The sequence below is a fragment of the Vombatus ursinus genome, unplaced genomic scaffold (genome assembly GCF_900497805.2).
Source record: "Vombatus ursinus unplaced genomic scaffold, bare-nosed wombat genome assembly UNPS02014910.1, whole genome shotgun sequence".
Lineage (NCBI taxonomy): Eukaryota > Metazoa > Chordata > Mammalia > Diprotodontia > Vombatidae > Vombatus > Vombatus ursinus.
The window spans coordinates 445,987-461,330 of NW_020954688.1; the positions used below are offsets into that span (position 1 = coordinate 445,987).

At 43.5% G+C, this 15,344-nt stretch overlaps 2 protein-coding genes across 2 annotated transcripts; both read right to left on the bottom strand.

The window, feature by feature from the left end:
• Positions 1-498: 498 nt before the first annotated feature.
• LOC114029178 (uncharacterized protein C15orf39 homolog) lies at positions 499-4,173 on the bottom strand. The gene is given in 6 exon segments (XM_027843535.1): positions 499-561; positions 708-1,046; positions 1,109-1,534; positions 1,594-2,101; positions 2,196-3,231; positions 3,234-4,173. Coding segments are annotated over 6 exon segments (3,267 nt in total). The 5' UTR covers positions 4,129-4,173.
• Positions 4,174-12,398: 8,225 nt separating this feature from the next.
• LOC114029183 (olfactory receptor 2B11-like) lies at positions 12,399-13,358 on the bottom strand. Its single transcript, XM_027843540.1, has one exon. It carries the CDS (start codon positions 13,356-13,358, stop codon positions 12,399-12,401), a length of 960 nt encoding a protein of 319 aa, XP_027699341.1.
• Positions 13,359-15,344: the final 1,986 nt, after the last annotated feature.

The following is a 15,344-nucleotide window of genomic DNA, read 5'->3' on the forward strand; positions in this document are numbered from 1 at the left end:
GGGCAGGATTTGCAGAAGTAAGGGGTGAGGAGGGGAAAGAAGTCATGACTTCCCTGGGGAATTTTGTGCTTTAGGGGGGTCTCTGGAAGCGCCCTCCTCACCACATGCTACCTGAAGTCGGGGCAAGACTGGGGCAGAAGAAGCAGGGGGGTTTGTACCTGGGTCTCTTGTCTCCCCCCAGGGTCGAGGAGCAGCAAGAATGGGGTGGCTGGAGGAAAGACTTGGCCTGGGGCTCGGAGGAGGTAGCAAGCCATCAAGAAGTAGAGAGAAGAAAGGGAAAGGAGAAAAAGACCAGCCTAATGTTCAAGTCCTGAGGAACAGAAAGCAAGGAGAACGTAGTCTCCAGTTTTCAGCCAAGTCCTTGCTTTGGAGAAGAATATTGGAAGGGGATGGGAAAAAGGCAAGTGCAGACTGGAACAAAGAGGAAAGGGCAGGGAATCCTTGGTGCTCTAGTGCTTAGCTTTGGAAGGCCAGCAGGGTATGTTGCCAGGCCCTGGGTCATCCTTGGAGCCAGAGCTGGCCCTCCTGGTCATCCTCCTGGATATCCAGGGGACGCTGGACCTAAGGCTCACATCTTGGCTGAGCAACAGTAAACATAGTCTTAGAACATAAAACCTTCAACTCTCAGCCTTGGAAGGGACCTCTCAGACCTTCAACTCCTGCCCTAGCATGGCAACTCAACTTGGTGCCCAGCTCTGCTATCCTACCAGCTCTGGGTAGGCTGGGGGCTGGGTCTGTGCCAGGCCTCTTCGCCTGCCTGTGGGCAGTGGTAGGCCGTCTTGCCAGGCAGCCTGTAGCAGGCAATGGAAGCAGGCATGGAACATGGAGCCAGGTAGCCCAAGTGGGGCCTGGTCTTCTGCCTCTGCCCTGGGCTTGGCTGCTAAGGCTCTATCTGGTGCAGGTTCCATCTCGGGGGGGGGGGGGCCCTGGCTGTCCAGACTCCTCAGACCATGGCCCAGGGGTCCCCCTCTTCTTCGTTTTGGCCTTGGAGCCCTGGGGCTCCAAGTTGGCTGAGACTGGGCTGATTTCTTCTCAGAACTTGGGGCCTTCTGAGGGAGCCACTTCTGCCTTAGCTTGGGAGCTCTGCCTGTTATGTTGTCTTGGAGGCATGGCCACCAGGCTGTGAACAGGAACCGAGCTGTCTGCGGATACAGTCGCTCCACTGTAGGCCCAGCAGGTCTGGGTAGATGTCTGGGAGCTGCCGGAGGGCCAGGAGCTTAAGCATGCAGGAGGTGCAGCTGTCGAGGGCACAGTCCGATAGTGCCGGCTCCTCTGACAGTGTGGTAGGGCGTAGCTCGACCTGATGCTCCTGGAGCACGTGGTCCACTGAGGACCCGGGTAACCAGGGGAACAACTTTTCCTTGACCAGGTAGATGGGCACAAAGATAGCTCCAGCACGCACCACATGGGGAAACGGACACTTGTGGGTGAAAAGGAATGTCTCTAGCTGGGCCGGCAGCTCTGCTAAGAGCCCCTTCACACCCACACAGCTCAGCCACATGTCCTGGGCCCATCCCTCAGCACTCGGGGCCTGCTCTGACCCTTGGCTGGGGAGGACGATGGAGGTAGTGAGAGAGATTGACTCTCTTTGGCCTCCTCCAGCCATTCCCAGAGTCTTTCTGGTGAGGTGTGGGCCACAAAGCCAGAGATGGCATCACACAGGGACATGTGGAGGCCTGTGAAATGTTGCTCAGTGCTGCCCACTTGGGTTGGAGCATCCTCCAGGCCCCTGCTGGCATTGCCTACAACGGGGGCTGGCTCAGACACAACAGGAGGTGCGGGAGGCATAGGCTCTGGCAGAGTCACATTGAAGCAGGTTACCTGCAAGGGCTGTGTGAGGAGCTGGAGGTTGGCTGACTAGGCAGGAACAGGGACAGGGACAGGGGCAGGGGCAGGAGCAGGGACAGGTACAGGGGCAGGGGCAAGGGAGGGGGCAGGGGCAATGGTGGTGGGAGGCGCTGGCCGGAGGATCTTGAACTTGCAGAACATGAAGGCCACAGAACTGTGGAAGCTAGTCCTTGGGGCAGTCTCAACCATGGTGGGTACCGGGGAGGGGGAGCAGGCAGCTTGGGCTGCTCCTCCTGGACGGCCTGGTGAGTTTCTGCACATGGCACAGGCTCAGTGAGCAACCCCTGACTTAGAGCCCCCTTAGAAAGCTCAGCCAACTGTTTCTTGAGGCTCTAATCCAGTGCCACTTCCTCCATGGGTGGGCATTGGCTGCTAGCATCAGTCCCAGGCTCCACTTGCCCATTGCTTCCTTGGGCAGTTCACTGAACGCCTCAGGATCTGCAGCTGGGCAAGGCCCCAGGGAGCATGCGGTGCTGAGGGACTGGGCCTTGGGCAGGGGGAGGTCAGGCATCTTTTCACATCTTTTGTCCAGGTAGTCCCTGTAGGGCACCAAGCTGAAGATGTTGTTGATGACGGGCATGGGTGGGGAGCAGGGGGGCGCAGTGCCCTCGGTCTGCCTGAGGCCTTGCGGGTGCTCCCTGGGCGAAGGTGGCAGATTCCGGGGACCACTGCCAGGTGGAGTCCTGGGAGCGGGGCTGTCTGGGATGACAACAGGTGTAGGGGAAGGTTCCTCCACCCCAGGCCTGGGTCTGGCTTCTTCCTTACCGAAGCTGTACAATCGCTTCTTGTCCTCCGATTCTTGCCTGGGCTTCTCAGCCTTCTCAGGGTGGGAGACCGGACAAGAGGCCTCCCTTCGGGAACCAGTATTTGGGTTTGGCCCTCCACTTCCTGCGTGCGGACACATAAGTTGGAATGCACTGTCATGATTGGCTCCCAGCTTGCCCTGGGGAGCATCCTGGGCAGGTGACACCCCTCCAGCCCCCAGGGCCAGACCATAAAGGGACAGGTTGTCCCGAGGGGCAAAGGCATAACCTGGCATCTGAGGGATGAAGTCCAGCTGGCACTTGGGGGTAGGTGGCAGCTCAGGTTCATGGGAGGCAGCTGTCCCAGCCTTCAGGCCAGGTGAGCTCACCTGAATGGGGCCTGTGGGGTAGGCACAGCCTTCCAGCTTGGAGGAGGGGACACAGGGCCCATGGGTCATCTGCTGCTGTAGGTAGGTCCCGGGTAACCCACTTCCCCTATAGTTGAAACCCTTGTAGGGGTTGGGAGATTGCAGAGAAAGCACAGAGCTGTTAGGTTTCTCTGGGGGTGGATATCCTGGTGGGTATAGCAGAGGCTGCTCATGCAGTGCCAAGGGGTAGTGGGAGGGTACCCGCTCCTGGTAGGTGGGGGTTGTGGCAGCTTTGTCCAGGAGCCTGGGAGCCCCTTAGCTGCTTTCTTGTGCCCTTCATATGGTGGAGGATATTTGGAGTCTAGGAAGAGGGCACTCCAGATGGCACGGTACTTGTCCAAGGCCACCTGGTAGGAAGAAAGGTTGGCCACGGACCCCTTGCCTGGTGCCCCGGTTTGAGGCAAAGGGAGGAAGGTAGCTTCCAGGTGCTGACTCTTGCTGGGTGCTGAGGCCAATGAGCAGTGGGAGTTTCCTTGAGGCAATAAAGGTGCAGCAACTGTCCAGTCCATGTCCAGTGGCCTCTTGGTCCCACTCTCAGCCCCTGGGGTCCCCAGTGTCAAACATGACGGCGGCCCATAGCCTGGATCCATGTAACACATGGGCTTCCGATATATAGGCTTGGGTGCTGCCAGCGGGTCACAACCCGGTGGCCCTGGCCTCTTCATGCCCAGGTATGGAGAAGCCCGGGTAGCCTGCAGTGGGGGATCACAGTGGTCTGGATGTCCTGCCCACTTCTCTTGGGCCGGGTGCAGATTCCTCATTGTGTGGTCCCGGCCTTTCTCCACCAGCTGAACGCTCTCTGATTCCCGTTGGTACAACAGACAGTTCATGAGCATGCTGTCCGTGCTCAGGGACTGCCCAGCCATGACACCCCCACAGGACATGTGGGGATTCCATCCAGCCAAACTGTCATGGCCCTCTTCGAGGCTCCCCACGGGGTAGGTGAAATAGGTTCCCTTGTAACCCAAGTGGCCCTCACTGCCTGGGCCAGGCAAGGATCCTGACTTGCAGATCCCCACGGGTTGCCTGTGCCCAGCATCTGCCTCGAGGAGGGCCAACTTATTGTATATCACGGGGTCCAGAGGCCCAGGTGGCCGCCTTCCTGTCATCACTGCATAGGGCCTAAGCCTACTGAGGACCAGCCACTCTGTTGCTTTTTGGCTCGTCGCTGCTGCTCCCTCTAGTTGGACTGCATTCCGCAGGCAGGGGAGAGGGTCTGGGCTGGAGAGGGGGGGATTCGGTGGGAAGCCAGAGGGCCCCGAGGGGTGGCCGCAGCCGGGAGCAGACCTCAGCAGCCTGTTTGCTCATTTTCCCAGCATATTTCTTGACTTTGAATTTTATTTTAAAGTTGAACACTTCTCATCCGGAAGTGAAGATGGATGCATTGTCTGAAGCTTCAGGCTTTTCTGTGACGCTATTTTCAGAGCTAGCTCTGGGGTCCTGCAGGTTTTCAGTGTTTCCAAGGTGGTGTGATCCAGGGACGGATGTGGTCACTATTCTCCTGGTCTTCACATTGGTCTTTCTCAGGAACAGATCATTCATACTCTGCAGCCACAAGTGCTAGTGCTCCTCTCTGTCCTGGAAGTGACCCAGAACTGTATATGGACAAGAGAGTTGCCAAATAGCAAGGTGCACCCAGTGCCAGCAAAGGGTCCCCTCTAATATCTTTCTGAGCAGTTGTCCAATTCCTCTGCTGTCCCTGGGCAGAGAGATTCCTGAGATGCTGCTGCTGACATTAGCTAGATCACTTCCAAAGCCTGTGCTGGTGTTGCAGTCACATGTGCTCTGGGCTGGGTCCCCAACCCAGTGTCACAGGCCTTCCTGCCTACCTCTTAAGTTGTCTTTGACTGCAAAAGTGTCTCATTCCAACCTTTTGTTGGTTCTGCTGCTCCAATATTTCATTTGAGGTGCTATTTTAAAGTTGTTTGGGGGAGGGGGACAAGTCAGTGGTGTAGTGGTTAGAGCACTGGGCTTGGAATCAGAAAGACTCATCTTCATGAGTTCAAATCTGGCCTCAGACACTTATTAGCTATGTTACCCTGGGTAAGTTGCTTGACCCTACTTGCCTCAGTTTCCTCATCTGCAAAATGAGCTGGAAAAGGAAATGGCAAACCACTCCAGTATGGGACAGCTAGGTGGTGCAATGAATAGAACACTGGCCCTGACCTGAATTTAAATCTGGCCCCAGACACTTACTAGCTGTGGCAAGCCATTTAATCCCAATTGCCTAAAAAAAATGAAGTTGATTGAAGGAGAATGTTGGGAGAGTTCAGATGGGTTGCTGTCTTTCCTCTGTCATTTAGGCTCCACTACTATTCCTTTTTTGCCTCAGCCCTTGGCACCTAAGATACACTTTCAATGTTTTCTGAGTTGAATTGAAAGCTTTCACCTTGTTCAAGGTCCAGATTATATACTAGGCCATCCATGAAAACTTCCCTGACCTCCAGAGATAAAGGACCTCTTCATTTTTAATCATTTGTCACCTCTTCTATATACTTAATCAAAATCTAATTTTTATTATACTTATTTGTGCACAGACATCTTACTAGATTATTGTAAATTCAAGAGCAATAGTTGTGCCGTTTTATCTCTGTCCAACATAATGCATATATTTATTAATTTTGTTGTCATTGCTTTCGATTAAATGGATTTTTATTCTCTCACATATAACTGAAACTTTAGTTTTTTAGCTTTATATTTGAATTTACCATTTAGGCAAAGCAGAAAGCATTTGACTTCATCAAACTGCTTAAATTTTGTAAAAATTAACTTTTTTTTTAATAAATCACTGAGTCCCTATTGTCACATTATATTTTCACAGAATCCTACTCCATCTAGTTATGGCATGGAAGTGATCCTGGGTTCTTGAACACTTTGCCTAAAGAGCACTAATCCTGGCAGGCACTACTAAAATGGAAAGGGTTGTGGCATAGACCAGAGATAGACTATCTTTGTTTGAGGAACAGCCCTACCTAAGTGTAGAAAGGTGCATCATCAAAAATTTGATTAATGGATGATGAATTTTTCTGGCCACAGTTAACTCATGAAGATTATAAACTAAGGCATAGAGGGGTTGCTTGAGAGGAGAAAATAACTATGTAAGTTTAATCACAGATCTCATACTTCAATATTCCAATAGATCACATTAATGTGGGTATTCACTCCAATGATATAGACCATGAGCCAGCCATGACCATGCCCATCCTACGGGATTCTCATCTATAACCTTCAATAAGCTCACTACAAAGGGTTCTACTCAACGTACTAAAGGCCTCTCACATTCTTTTGATATTCTAAAACACATAAAAGTGTCTGTTGGTTGTGCTTCAGTTACTATATGACTGGACCATCTTCTTTTTCAGTTACATATTTATTTGATGGCTTCTTTATATTGATTATCCTGCACCAGAATGAGATAGAAGGCTTACTACCTCCAGAAAGAAATGCAAACACACAGCTTTGAAAGTAACATGGAATTTATTATATACTTTTAAAAAAAACTATCCATAATAAAGAAACAAGCATTTATTATTTGTTCAGTGCCAGACACTATGCTAAGTGCTTTACAAATATTATCTCATTTTATCTTCACAATACCCCTATAAAGTTGCTTTTATTACCCACACTTTATAGTTGAAGACACTGAGGCAGAGGTTATGTGACTTGTCCAGGATCACACAGCTAATAAGTGTCTGAGGTTGGATGTGAATTCAGGAGTTCCTGATACCAAGGCCAGTGTTCTATCCAGTACACCACCTCGCTGTTGAAAATCTGAAGTTTCATATATAATCTTTTTTCTCTTCTGTATTACATATATATAGATGTCTTCATAATCAATTGTTCATTGTTCTCAATATTTCAAAACTGTGTGGTCTATTTAGCACTGACACATCTCTGCATATACTAAGTCCAGTCTAGTTTCCATCTTTCTTATTTTCACTGTTATTTCTACTTCCTAGGGGAAAACAACAACAACAACATATCCTATGATATTAGAGTCCAAATGCGGTAACTATAAGAAGAGGCTAGATGGGTCAGTGGATAGAATGCTGGGCTTGGAGTCAGGAAGACCTCAGTTCAAATCCAGCCTCAGACACTTACTAGCTCTGTGACCCTGGGTTACAGGGTCATTAACTTCTGTTTGCCTCAATCCACTGGAGAAGGAAAATGGCAGACCACTACAGTATCTTTGCCAAGAAAACCCCATGGACAGTATTGGCATGCTATGGTCCATGGATCACAAAGACTTAGATATGACTAAATGACTAAATAACAATAACAAAGTGGTAGCCACACTATTGATGTGTCACTCAACAATTATATCAGTTAATTCTCTCAGTTCCCTTGGATATAGTTAGTTTAGGCCTGATGAGTTGAGGACAAATAGATGTTCTATCATCTCTTTACTCTTCTTGCATTTAAATGACCTGTTAATCATTTTTATTTTATATTTCCTAGTCCAAAGATCATTCTCTTTGGCAGAGAAAAACAGATAGAAAATATGAATCAAGAAGTTCTACCTTCTTATTTGATTACTCACATCCTACTCAATTTTTTTTCTGAATTTCTTTCTTAAAATCCTATTCATTTTAAAATTATCCTGCACCAGAAGGAGATAGAAGGCTTACTACCTCCAGAAAGAAATACAAACACACAGCTTTGAAAGTAACATGGAATTGATTATACACCTTTAAAAAAAAGAAGAAAACTATCCATAATAAAGAAACAAGCATTTATTAATTATTTGTTCAATGCCAGACACTATGCTAAGTGCTTTACAAATATTATCTCATTTTGTCTTTGCAATACCCCTGTAAAGTTGCTTTTATTACCCACATTTTATAGTTGAAGACAGTGAAGCAGAGGTTACGTGACTTGCGCGGGATCACACAGCTAATAAGTGTCTGAGGTTGGATGTGAATTCAGGAGTTCCTGACACCAAGGCCAGTGTTCTATCCAGCACACCACTTCGCTGGTGAAAATTTTTAATCAAATTTATCTCTTACCAGATCCATTCTCAGCTTACCAATTAACAAGATAATTTCTCCTAAACTTGCTAATTTGAGCTAAAGGTAAACAGCAAATATCTTCTTATGTCTAACCAAGTTCACTATTGACAAATGTGGGAGAAGCAGCAGCAAAAAGTGTGTAGTTGGTAAATCTATGAATTGGTCTAGCCATTATGGAAAGTAATTTGGACTTCTGCCCCCAAAGTACTAAGCTGTGCATACCTTTTAACCTATATTCCCATGTGATTAAAGAAAGGAAAATGACACATATATAAAAAATATTTTAACAGCTTTTTGTGGTAGCAAAGAATTAGAAATTAAGGAGTTGCCCATTAATTAGGGAATAGCTGAACAAATTATGATATATGAATGTAATTATCAATTATTATCTCTATAGTTGATGATTCTTAAATCTAGTAACCTAGCCCTAAACTCTCTGCTGACCTTACTCACACCTACACTCACATGCCTATTGGATGTTTGAAACTGAATGTCCTAGATCCGAACTCAGAATGTCCCACACTGAACTCTTGACCTCCTCCTTAAGCCTTTTCCTTCCTAACTCGCCTGTTCCTTTTGAAGGGAACACTGTACTCCCAGTTAGTCAGGCTCACAACCTATTAATTTCCTCTCACCCCCCCTCCATATCCAATCTGTTGCTTCTTTTTCTCCTCTGACATTTCTACCACTCATCACCTTGCCTGGACTACTACAATAGCCTGCTGGTCAGTCTGCCTGTCACAAGTTTCTACCCATTCCAATCCATACACTACTCAGCTGTCAAACTGATCTTCCAAAAGCACAGTTCTGACCGCTTCAGGATAAATTTCAGTGGCTCCCTATCATCTCCAGGATCAAATACAAAATCCTTCTTCTTGGTGTTCAATGTCCCCTCCCACCTTTTCAGCCACCATGTACTCTCTGATCCACTGACATTGACTTGACCTCCTTGCTATTCCACAAACAAGACATTCCACCTTCTGGTTCCTTGAATTTTCTCTGACTGTCCACCCTGCCTGGAATGCTCTCCCTCCTCTTCTCTGCTTCCTGGTTTTCTATCTTCCTTCAAGTCCCAGTTAAAATCTTACCTCTACAGGAAGCCTATCTCCCTTAATTCTAGTCTTTTTAATAGTAATATTAAAGAAATTTCTAGCATGGACCAACATCTCACACCCTATGTCAAGGTAAGGTCAAAATGGGTATGTGATTTAGACATAAAGGATGATACCTTAAGCAAATTAGGAGGCCAAGGAATAGTTTACCTATCAGATCTATGGAGAAAGGAAGAATTTATGACAAGAAATAGAGAACATTATGAAATGCAAAATGGATAGTTTTAATTACATTAAATTAAAAAGGTTTTGCACAAACAAAAGCAATACCAAGATTAGAAGGAAAGCAGAAAGCTGGGAAACAATTTTTATAGCCAGTGTTTCTAATAAAGGCCTCATTTCTAAAATATGTAGAGAAATGAGTCAAATTTACAAGAATACAAATCATTCCCCAATTGATAAGTGGTCAAAGAATATGAACAGGCAGTTTTTAGATGAAGAAATTAAAGCTATCTATAGTCATATGAAAAAATGCTCTAAATCACTATTGACTAGAGAAATGCAAATTAAAACAACTCTGAGGTACCACCTCACACCTATCCAATTGGCTAACATGACAAAACAGTAAAATGATAAATGTTGGAGAAGATGTGGGAAAATTGGAACACTAAATTGGAACACTAATGCATTGTTGGTGGAGTTGCAAACTGATCCAACCATTTTGGAGAGCAATTTGGAACTACGCCCAAAGGGCAATCAAATTGTGCATACTCTTTGGTCCAGCAATACCTCTTCTAGGTCTGTATCCCAAAGAGATTATAAAAAAGGGGAAAAGACCCACATGAACAAAAATATTTACAACACTTTTTTTTGCGGTGGCAAAGAATTGAAAACTGAGGGGATGCCCATCAATTGGGGAATGGCTGAAAAAGTTGTGGTATATGAATGTAATGGAATACTATTGTTCCATAAGAAATAATGAGCAGGCAGACTTCAGAAAAACCTGGAAAGGCTTGCATGAACTGATGCTGAGTGAAGTGAGCAGAACTAGGAGAACATTGCACACAGTAAGTAACAGCAACATTGTGTGATGATCGACTATGATAGACTTATTCTTCTCAGCAATATAATGATCTAAGATAATTCTAAAAGATGTGTAATGGAAAATGCTAACTACATCCAGAGAAAGAACAATGGAGTCTGAATGCAAATTGAAGCATACTACTTTTTTTTGTTTTTTTTTTTATTTTTTCTTTCTTGTGCTTTTCCCCTTTCATTCTGATTCTTCTTTCACAACATGACTAATGTGGAAATATGCTTAACATGATTGTACTTGTATAGCATATATCAGATTGCTTGCTGTCTTGGAGAGGGGTGAGGGAAGGGAAGGAGGGAGAAAAATTTGGAAATCAAAATCTTACAAAAATGAACGTTGAAAACTATCTTTACATATAATTGGGAAGAATAAGATACTATTAAATGTTTAAAAAGTCTCTAAATCACTAATAATTAGAGAAATGTAAATTAAAACAACTACTACCTCTCATCCATCAAATTGGTTAAGATGACAGAAAAAGAAAACAACAAATTGTGGTAGAGACATGGGAAAATAGGTACACCAATGCACTGTTGGTAGAACTGTGAACTAGCCCAAACATTCTAGAACAATTTGAAATTATATCCCAAAGACTATAAAACTATGCATACTATTTGATCCAACAAAAACACTACTAGGTCTACACCCCAAGGAGATCAAAGAAAAAGGAAAAAGACTCATATGTACAAAAATATTTATAGCATCAATTTATTGTGTAGCAAAGACTTGGGAATTGAGGGGATGCTTATATGAATGGGGTGGAGTATTATTGTGGTATAAGAAATGATGAAGGAGATGGTTTCAGAAAAACAAGGAAGACATATGAACTGATGCAAAATGAAGTAAGCAGAACCAGGAGGACAATATAAAAGCAATATTGTAAAGATAAACATCGATAGTAAACTTAGTAACTCTGATAGATACAATGATCTACTAGAACTCCAAAAGATTCATGAAAAATGCTATCCACCTTCAGATAGAGAATTAATAGATCCAGAATGTAGATGAAAACATATTTTTCATTTTTAATTTTTTTCTAAACATGGTTAATGCAGAAATACGTTTTTATTACTTCATATTCATAACAAAAATCCTATTTTTGTCATCTTAATGGATATAGGAAGGGATGGAAGGAGGAGATAATTTATAACTGAAAATAAAATAAAATAAAATATCCTTTATATAGTTTGTTTCTACATAGATGCTTTCATATTGCCTCCTCTGTTAGACTATGCACTCCTTGAGAACAGGGATGTCTTTTGTCTTTCTTTGTAACTCCAGAACTTAACACAGTGCCTGGCACATAGTAGGCTCTTATTAAATGTTTATTGACTGACTGAACTTATACAAAATGAAGTGAACAGAACCAAGACAACACTTTATATGATAACAATAATATTGTAAGATAACAACTTCAAAAGACATAAAAACTCAGATTGTTGAGATTACAACCATGATTACAGAACACCTTGAGATGATATAAGTTGCCCCAATCTTTTCAGAGAGGTCAGGGCACAGAATGAGACATATTTTATGCTCATGGTTAATGTGAGAATTATTTTTTGCTTTGACTATGCATATATATATTGGTGAGGCAATCCGAGTTAAGTGACTTGACGAGGGTCACACAGCTAGTAAGTGTCAAGTGTCTGAAGCCAGATTTGAACTCAAGTTCTCCTAACTCCAAGGCTGGAGCTCTATCCACTATGCCACCTAGTTGCCCCTTGACTATGCATATTTGTCACAGCACATTTATTGTGTTTCTTTTTTTCAATAGGAGGTAACAGTTGGGATCCAGTGCTTAGTGAAGTGCCTGGCACATATTAAGTGCTTAATAAACATTTGTTAAGTTGATTTGACTTGGGGAGAGAGAGGAAACAGATTTTTATTAATTCACAAAATTAATTTAAAAAAGGAATGGATAATTAGGGTAATATGTCAAAGGCACTCTCAGGAACAAAATCACAACATCATTAAAGACCCAATAGAGTGAATCTTTAATGGTGCAATTTCAGGCACTATGGCATAACATTAAGAAAGTATTTTGTACAGGAAGCTTTTCCTCCTCTAATCTCACCTCTTAGGCATCCAAGTATACTGTTCTGTCACCAGTCCCTTAAACTAAGCATTTTATTCCTTCTACAGGAATCCCCAATAGCTTCAAAAGTTTTTGAACATCCTTGCAGAAGGCAATAAATGAATTTATACTGAATATTGAATTCCTATTTCTCAAATCTGAGTCTCCAACTCCTTCTCCAAAGTCTTATCAGTGCCCCCTTCACATCTTTGTTTCTGAGGGTATAGATGAAGGGGTTAAGAGTAGGAGTGATGATGGAGTAGAAGAGGGAGATGAACTTACCCTGGTTCTGGGAGTAGCTAGAAGGGGGCTGAAGATACATGTAGATAGCAGGCAAATAGAAGAGGGACACCACCACCAAGTGGGAAGAGCAGGTCCCCAAAGCTTTACTCTGCCCCTTGGAGGACTTGATTCTCATCACGGCCTGGGCAATAAAGCCATAAGAGATAAGAATGAGGACCAGGGGCACCAGCACAAAAAAAGCTACAAGCACAGCCAATGTGGCATCATTGATGGCTGTGTTGGCACATGACAACTTAATCATAGCAGGCACTTCACAGAAGAAGTTGTTCAGCACCCGTTGCCCACAGAAAGGTAGTTGCACTGTTAGCACAACTTGAACCAGAGAGTTTCCAAATCCACTGAGCCAGGCAGTGGCCACCAACTGCAGGCATAGTGGGCGATGCATGATAACTGCATAATGGAGTGGCTTGCAGATGGCCACATATCGGTCCAGAGCCATGGCAGCCAGAACCACACACTCAGTGCAGCCCAGCCAATGGAAGATGGCATACTGCACTGTGCAGCCACCATAGCTGATAGTCTTCCTTGAGCTACCCAGGTTGAACAGTATCTGAGGCACAGTGGTAGTGGTATAGCAAAGGTCCAGAAAGGACAAGTGACTGAGGAAAATATACATAGGGCTGCTTAGCAGAGGATCCAGCCAAGACACCAATATGATGGCAATATTTCCCAGGACTGCTAGAACATAAGATACCAGGAGGATCACAAAAAGGGGCAGCTCTAGCCATGGACTGTCAGAGACCCCCAAAAGGAAGAAATCTCCAGCAAAAGCCCCCAATAAACTTTGGTTGTTACTTCTCATGCTGCTTCATATTCTGACACCTATAAAGAATCAAGAAAACCAGAATGAAAGAAACCCAGTCCAGGGATATAATTTTACTTCTCTCTGATTTACTACCTATGATTTCAACTTTCTAAGGATAAAGGAGAGGACCACCCAGTAGAATCATTCAGGAGACTTTTTTACTTAAAAATTTTCTTAAAGTGTCTGGAAAATAATGGTGCAAAAAATTAACATGACTTTTATTTAATAACTAGGAACATAAAAATTTGTAAAACACTTTACATAACATTATCTTCTTTAAACCTCACTACTACAATGTACTATAAATGCTACAGTTATTACTGCACCCGTCTTATAGGTAAAGAAACTGAGTATCAGAAAGATTAAGTGATTTATCCATGGTCATACATCTAGTGAATTTCTGAAGTATAATTTAGACTAAGGTCTTCCTAACATCAAGTTCAGCCCTCTATCTACTATGACCCACTGCCTCCCTGGCAGGAAACAGAGCATCAGTGACCAAGTGTGAAGAGGTGAATTCATAAAGAGTGATGGAGAAGAGATTAAAAATTTTCAGTAGTTATGGAGAAGGGGAGCATAGAAGCAAGAGGCATGAGAAAGCAGGGGGTTAATTACTGACTTATCTTGTGGATCCTCCTCAGATTATTCCCATTTGGAGCACTTTCACAATCTGCAAAGCAAGTAGAGCTTCATCTCTGACTCCTGTCTTGGAAAGGAACCAGTTCCTTGGTTAAACAATACAATGAATCTACACAGATCACCTCAGATTTCACAGAAATCTGCCACCTTACTAACGTGACTTTTAACTTCCTGGTTATATGGAAACTGATCTGAAGAAAACAATCATGGTTTGCTACTCAGTCTACCTCATTACGTTTCCTAAGTTTTCTTCCACTTCTCCTGGCCTCTTTCTAAGAGAGATTAAGGTTATCCTGTAAAACAGAAGGGAAAATAATTTCTTATCTTTCTTTTCTACACATAAATTGTAAGATCAGACAACTTTCCCCAGTGCTACTTTAGTTTATAATTTATCTGTGATTATGAAATACAAGTAAAACATTCATTCAATATGTATTCATTTCACAAACATTTATTAAGTGCCTTCTGTTTCCAGAGTACTGTGCTCAGTACTAGAAGATACACAAAGTTTGAATAAGACACAAGCCCTTATAAAGCTAACAGTCTAATAGTTGAATAAGACACAACATAAATGTCTATAACATGCAATGTTAAATGTATCAGAGTTTTGTAAAACAGTGCTGTATGACATTCAGGGAGGATGTTTCATGGCAAAGGTGGTATTTGAGTTGAGGTTTACAAGGTAGGAAAGAATTTGACAAAAGAAGATGGGAAAGATAGTCATTCTAGGTCTACAAAAAAGCATAAGCAAAGGCTAATAAGCAGGAAAATACAGTGCATTGGAGGAGGAGAGGATGGGGAAAGGAGAAAGGAAATAGAATGAGTTTAGTTTGCCTAAAATGTGGAATATGGAGAAGGAAGTAATATTAGACAAGGCTGGAATACTTTCCCAAAGGTATTTTGGTACAAATGAGAAGGCAATGAGTTTGAACAATACAATACGTAGTAGACAGTCACAAATATTTTTGCAAATGTAATCCATGGCTCATTACCCTGTGTTTGAGGTTTGATCTTAGGGTCTGACCCCTCCCCCCATTTTTTATTTGTGTCTCTACCCAGAATTTACTCTGAGAAATGTCAGAATATAGCTTGTGTGTAAATCAAATCTAACTTGTATCTATGTTCCCACATTTATGAGTAAAAGGACCATATATTCATATAATATGTTAGTATTATAGGCAAATTATAGGCATTCTTGTAATACAGTACAATAAAAACAATGATTGCATATGAAGCTGTAAAACTACTATGTATAACTTGCTATTTCTTTCAAATATACAACAAAATTATCATGTAAATTTCTTTTATTTTGCACAAACATATATTGGGTGCAGGATGGCCTTC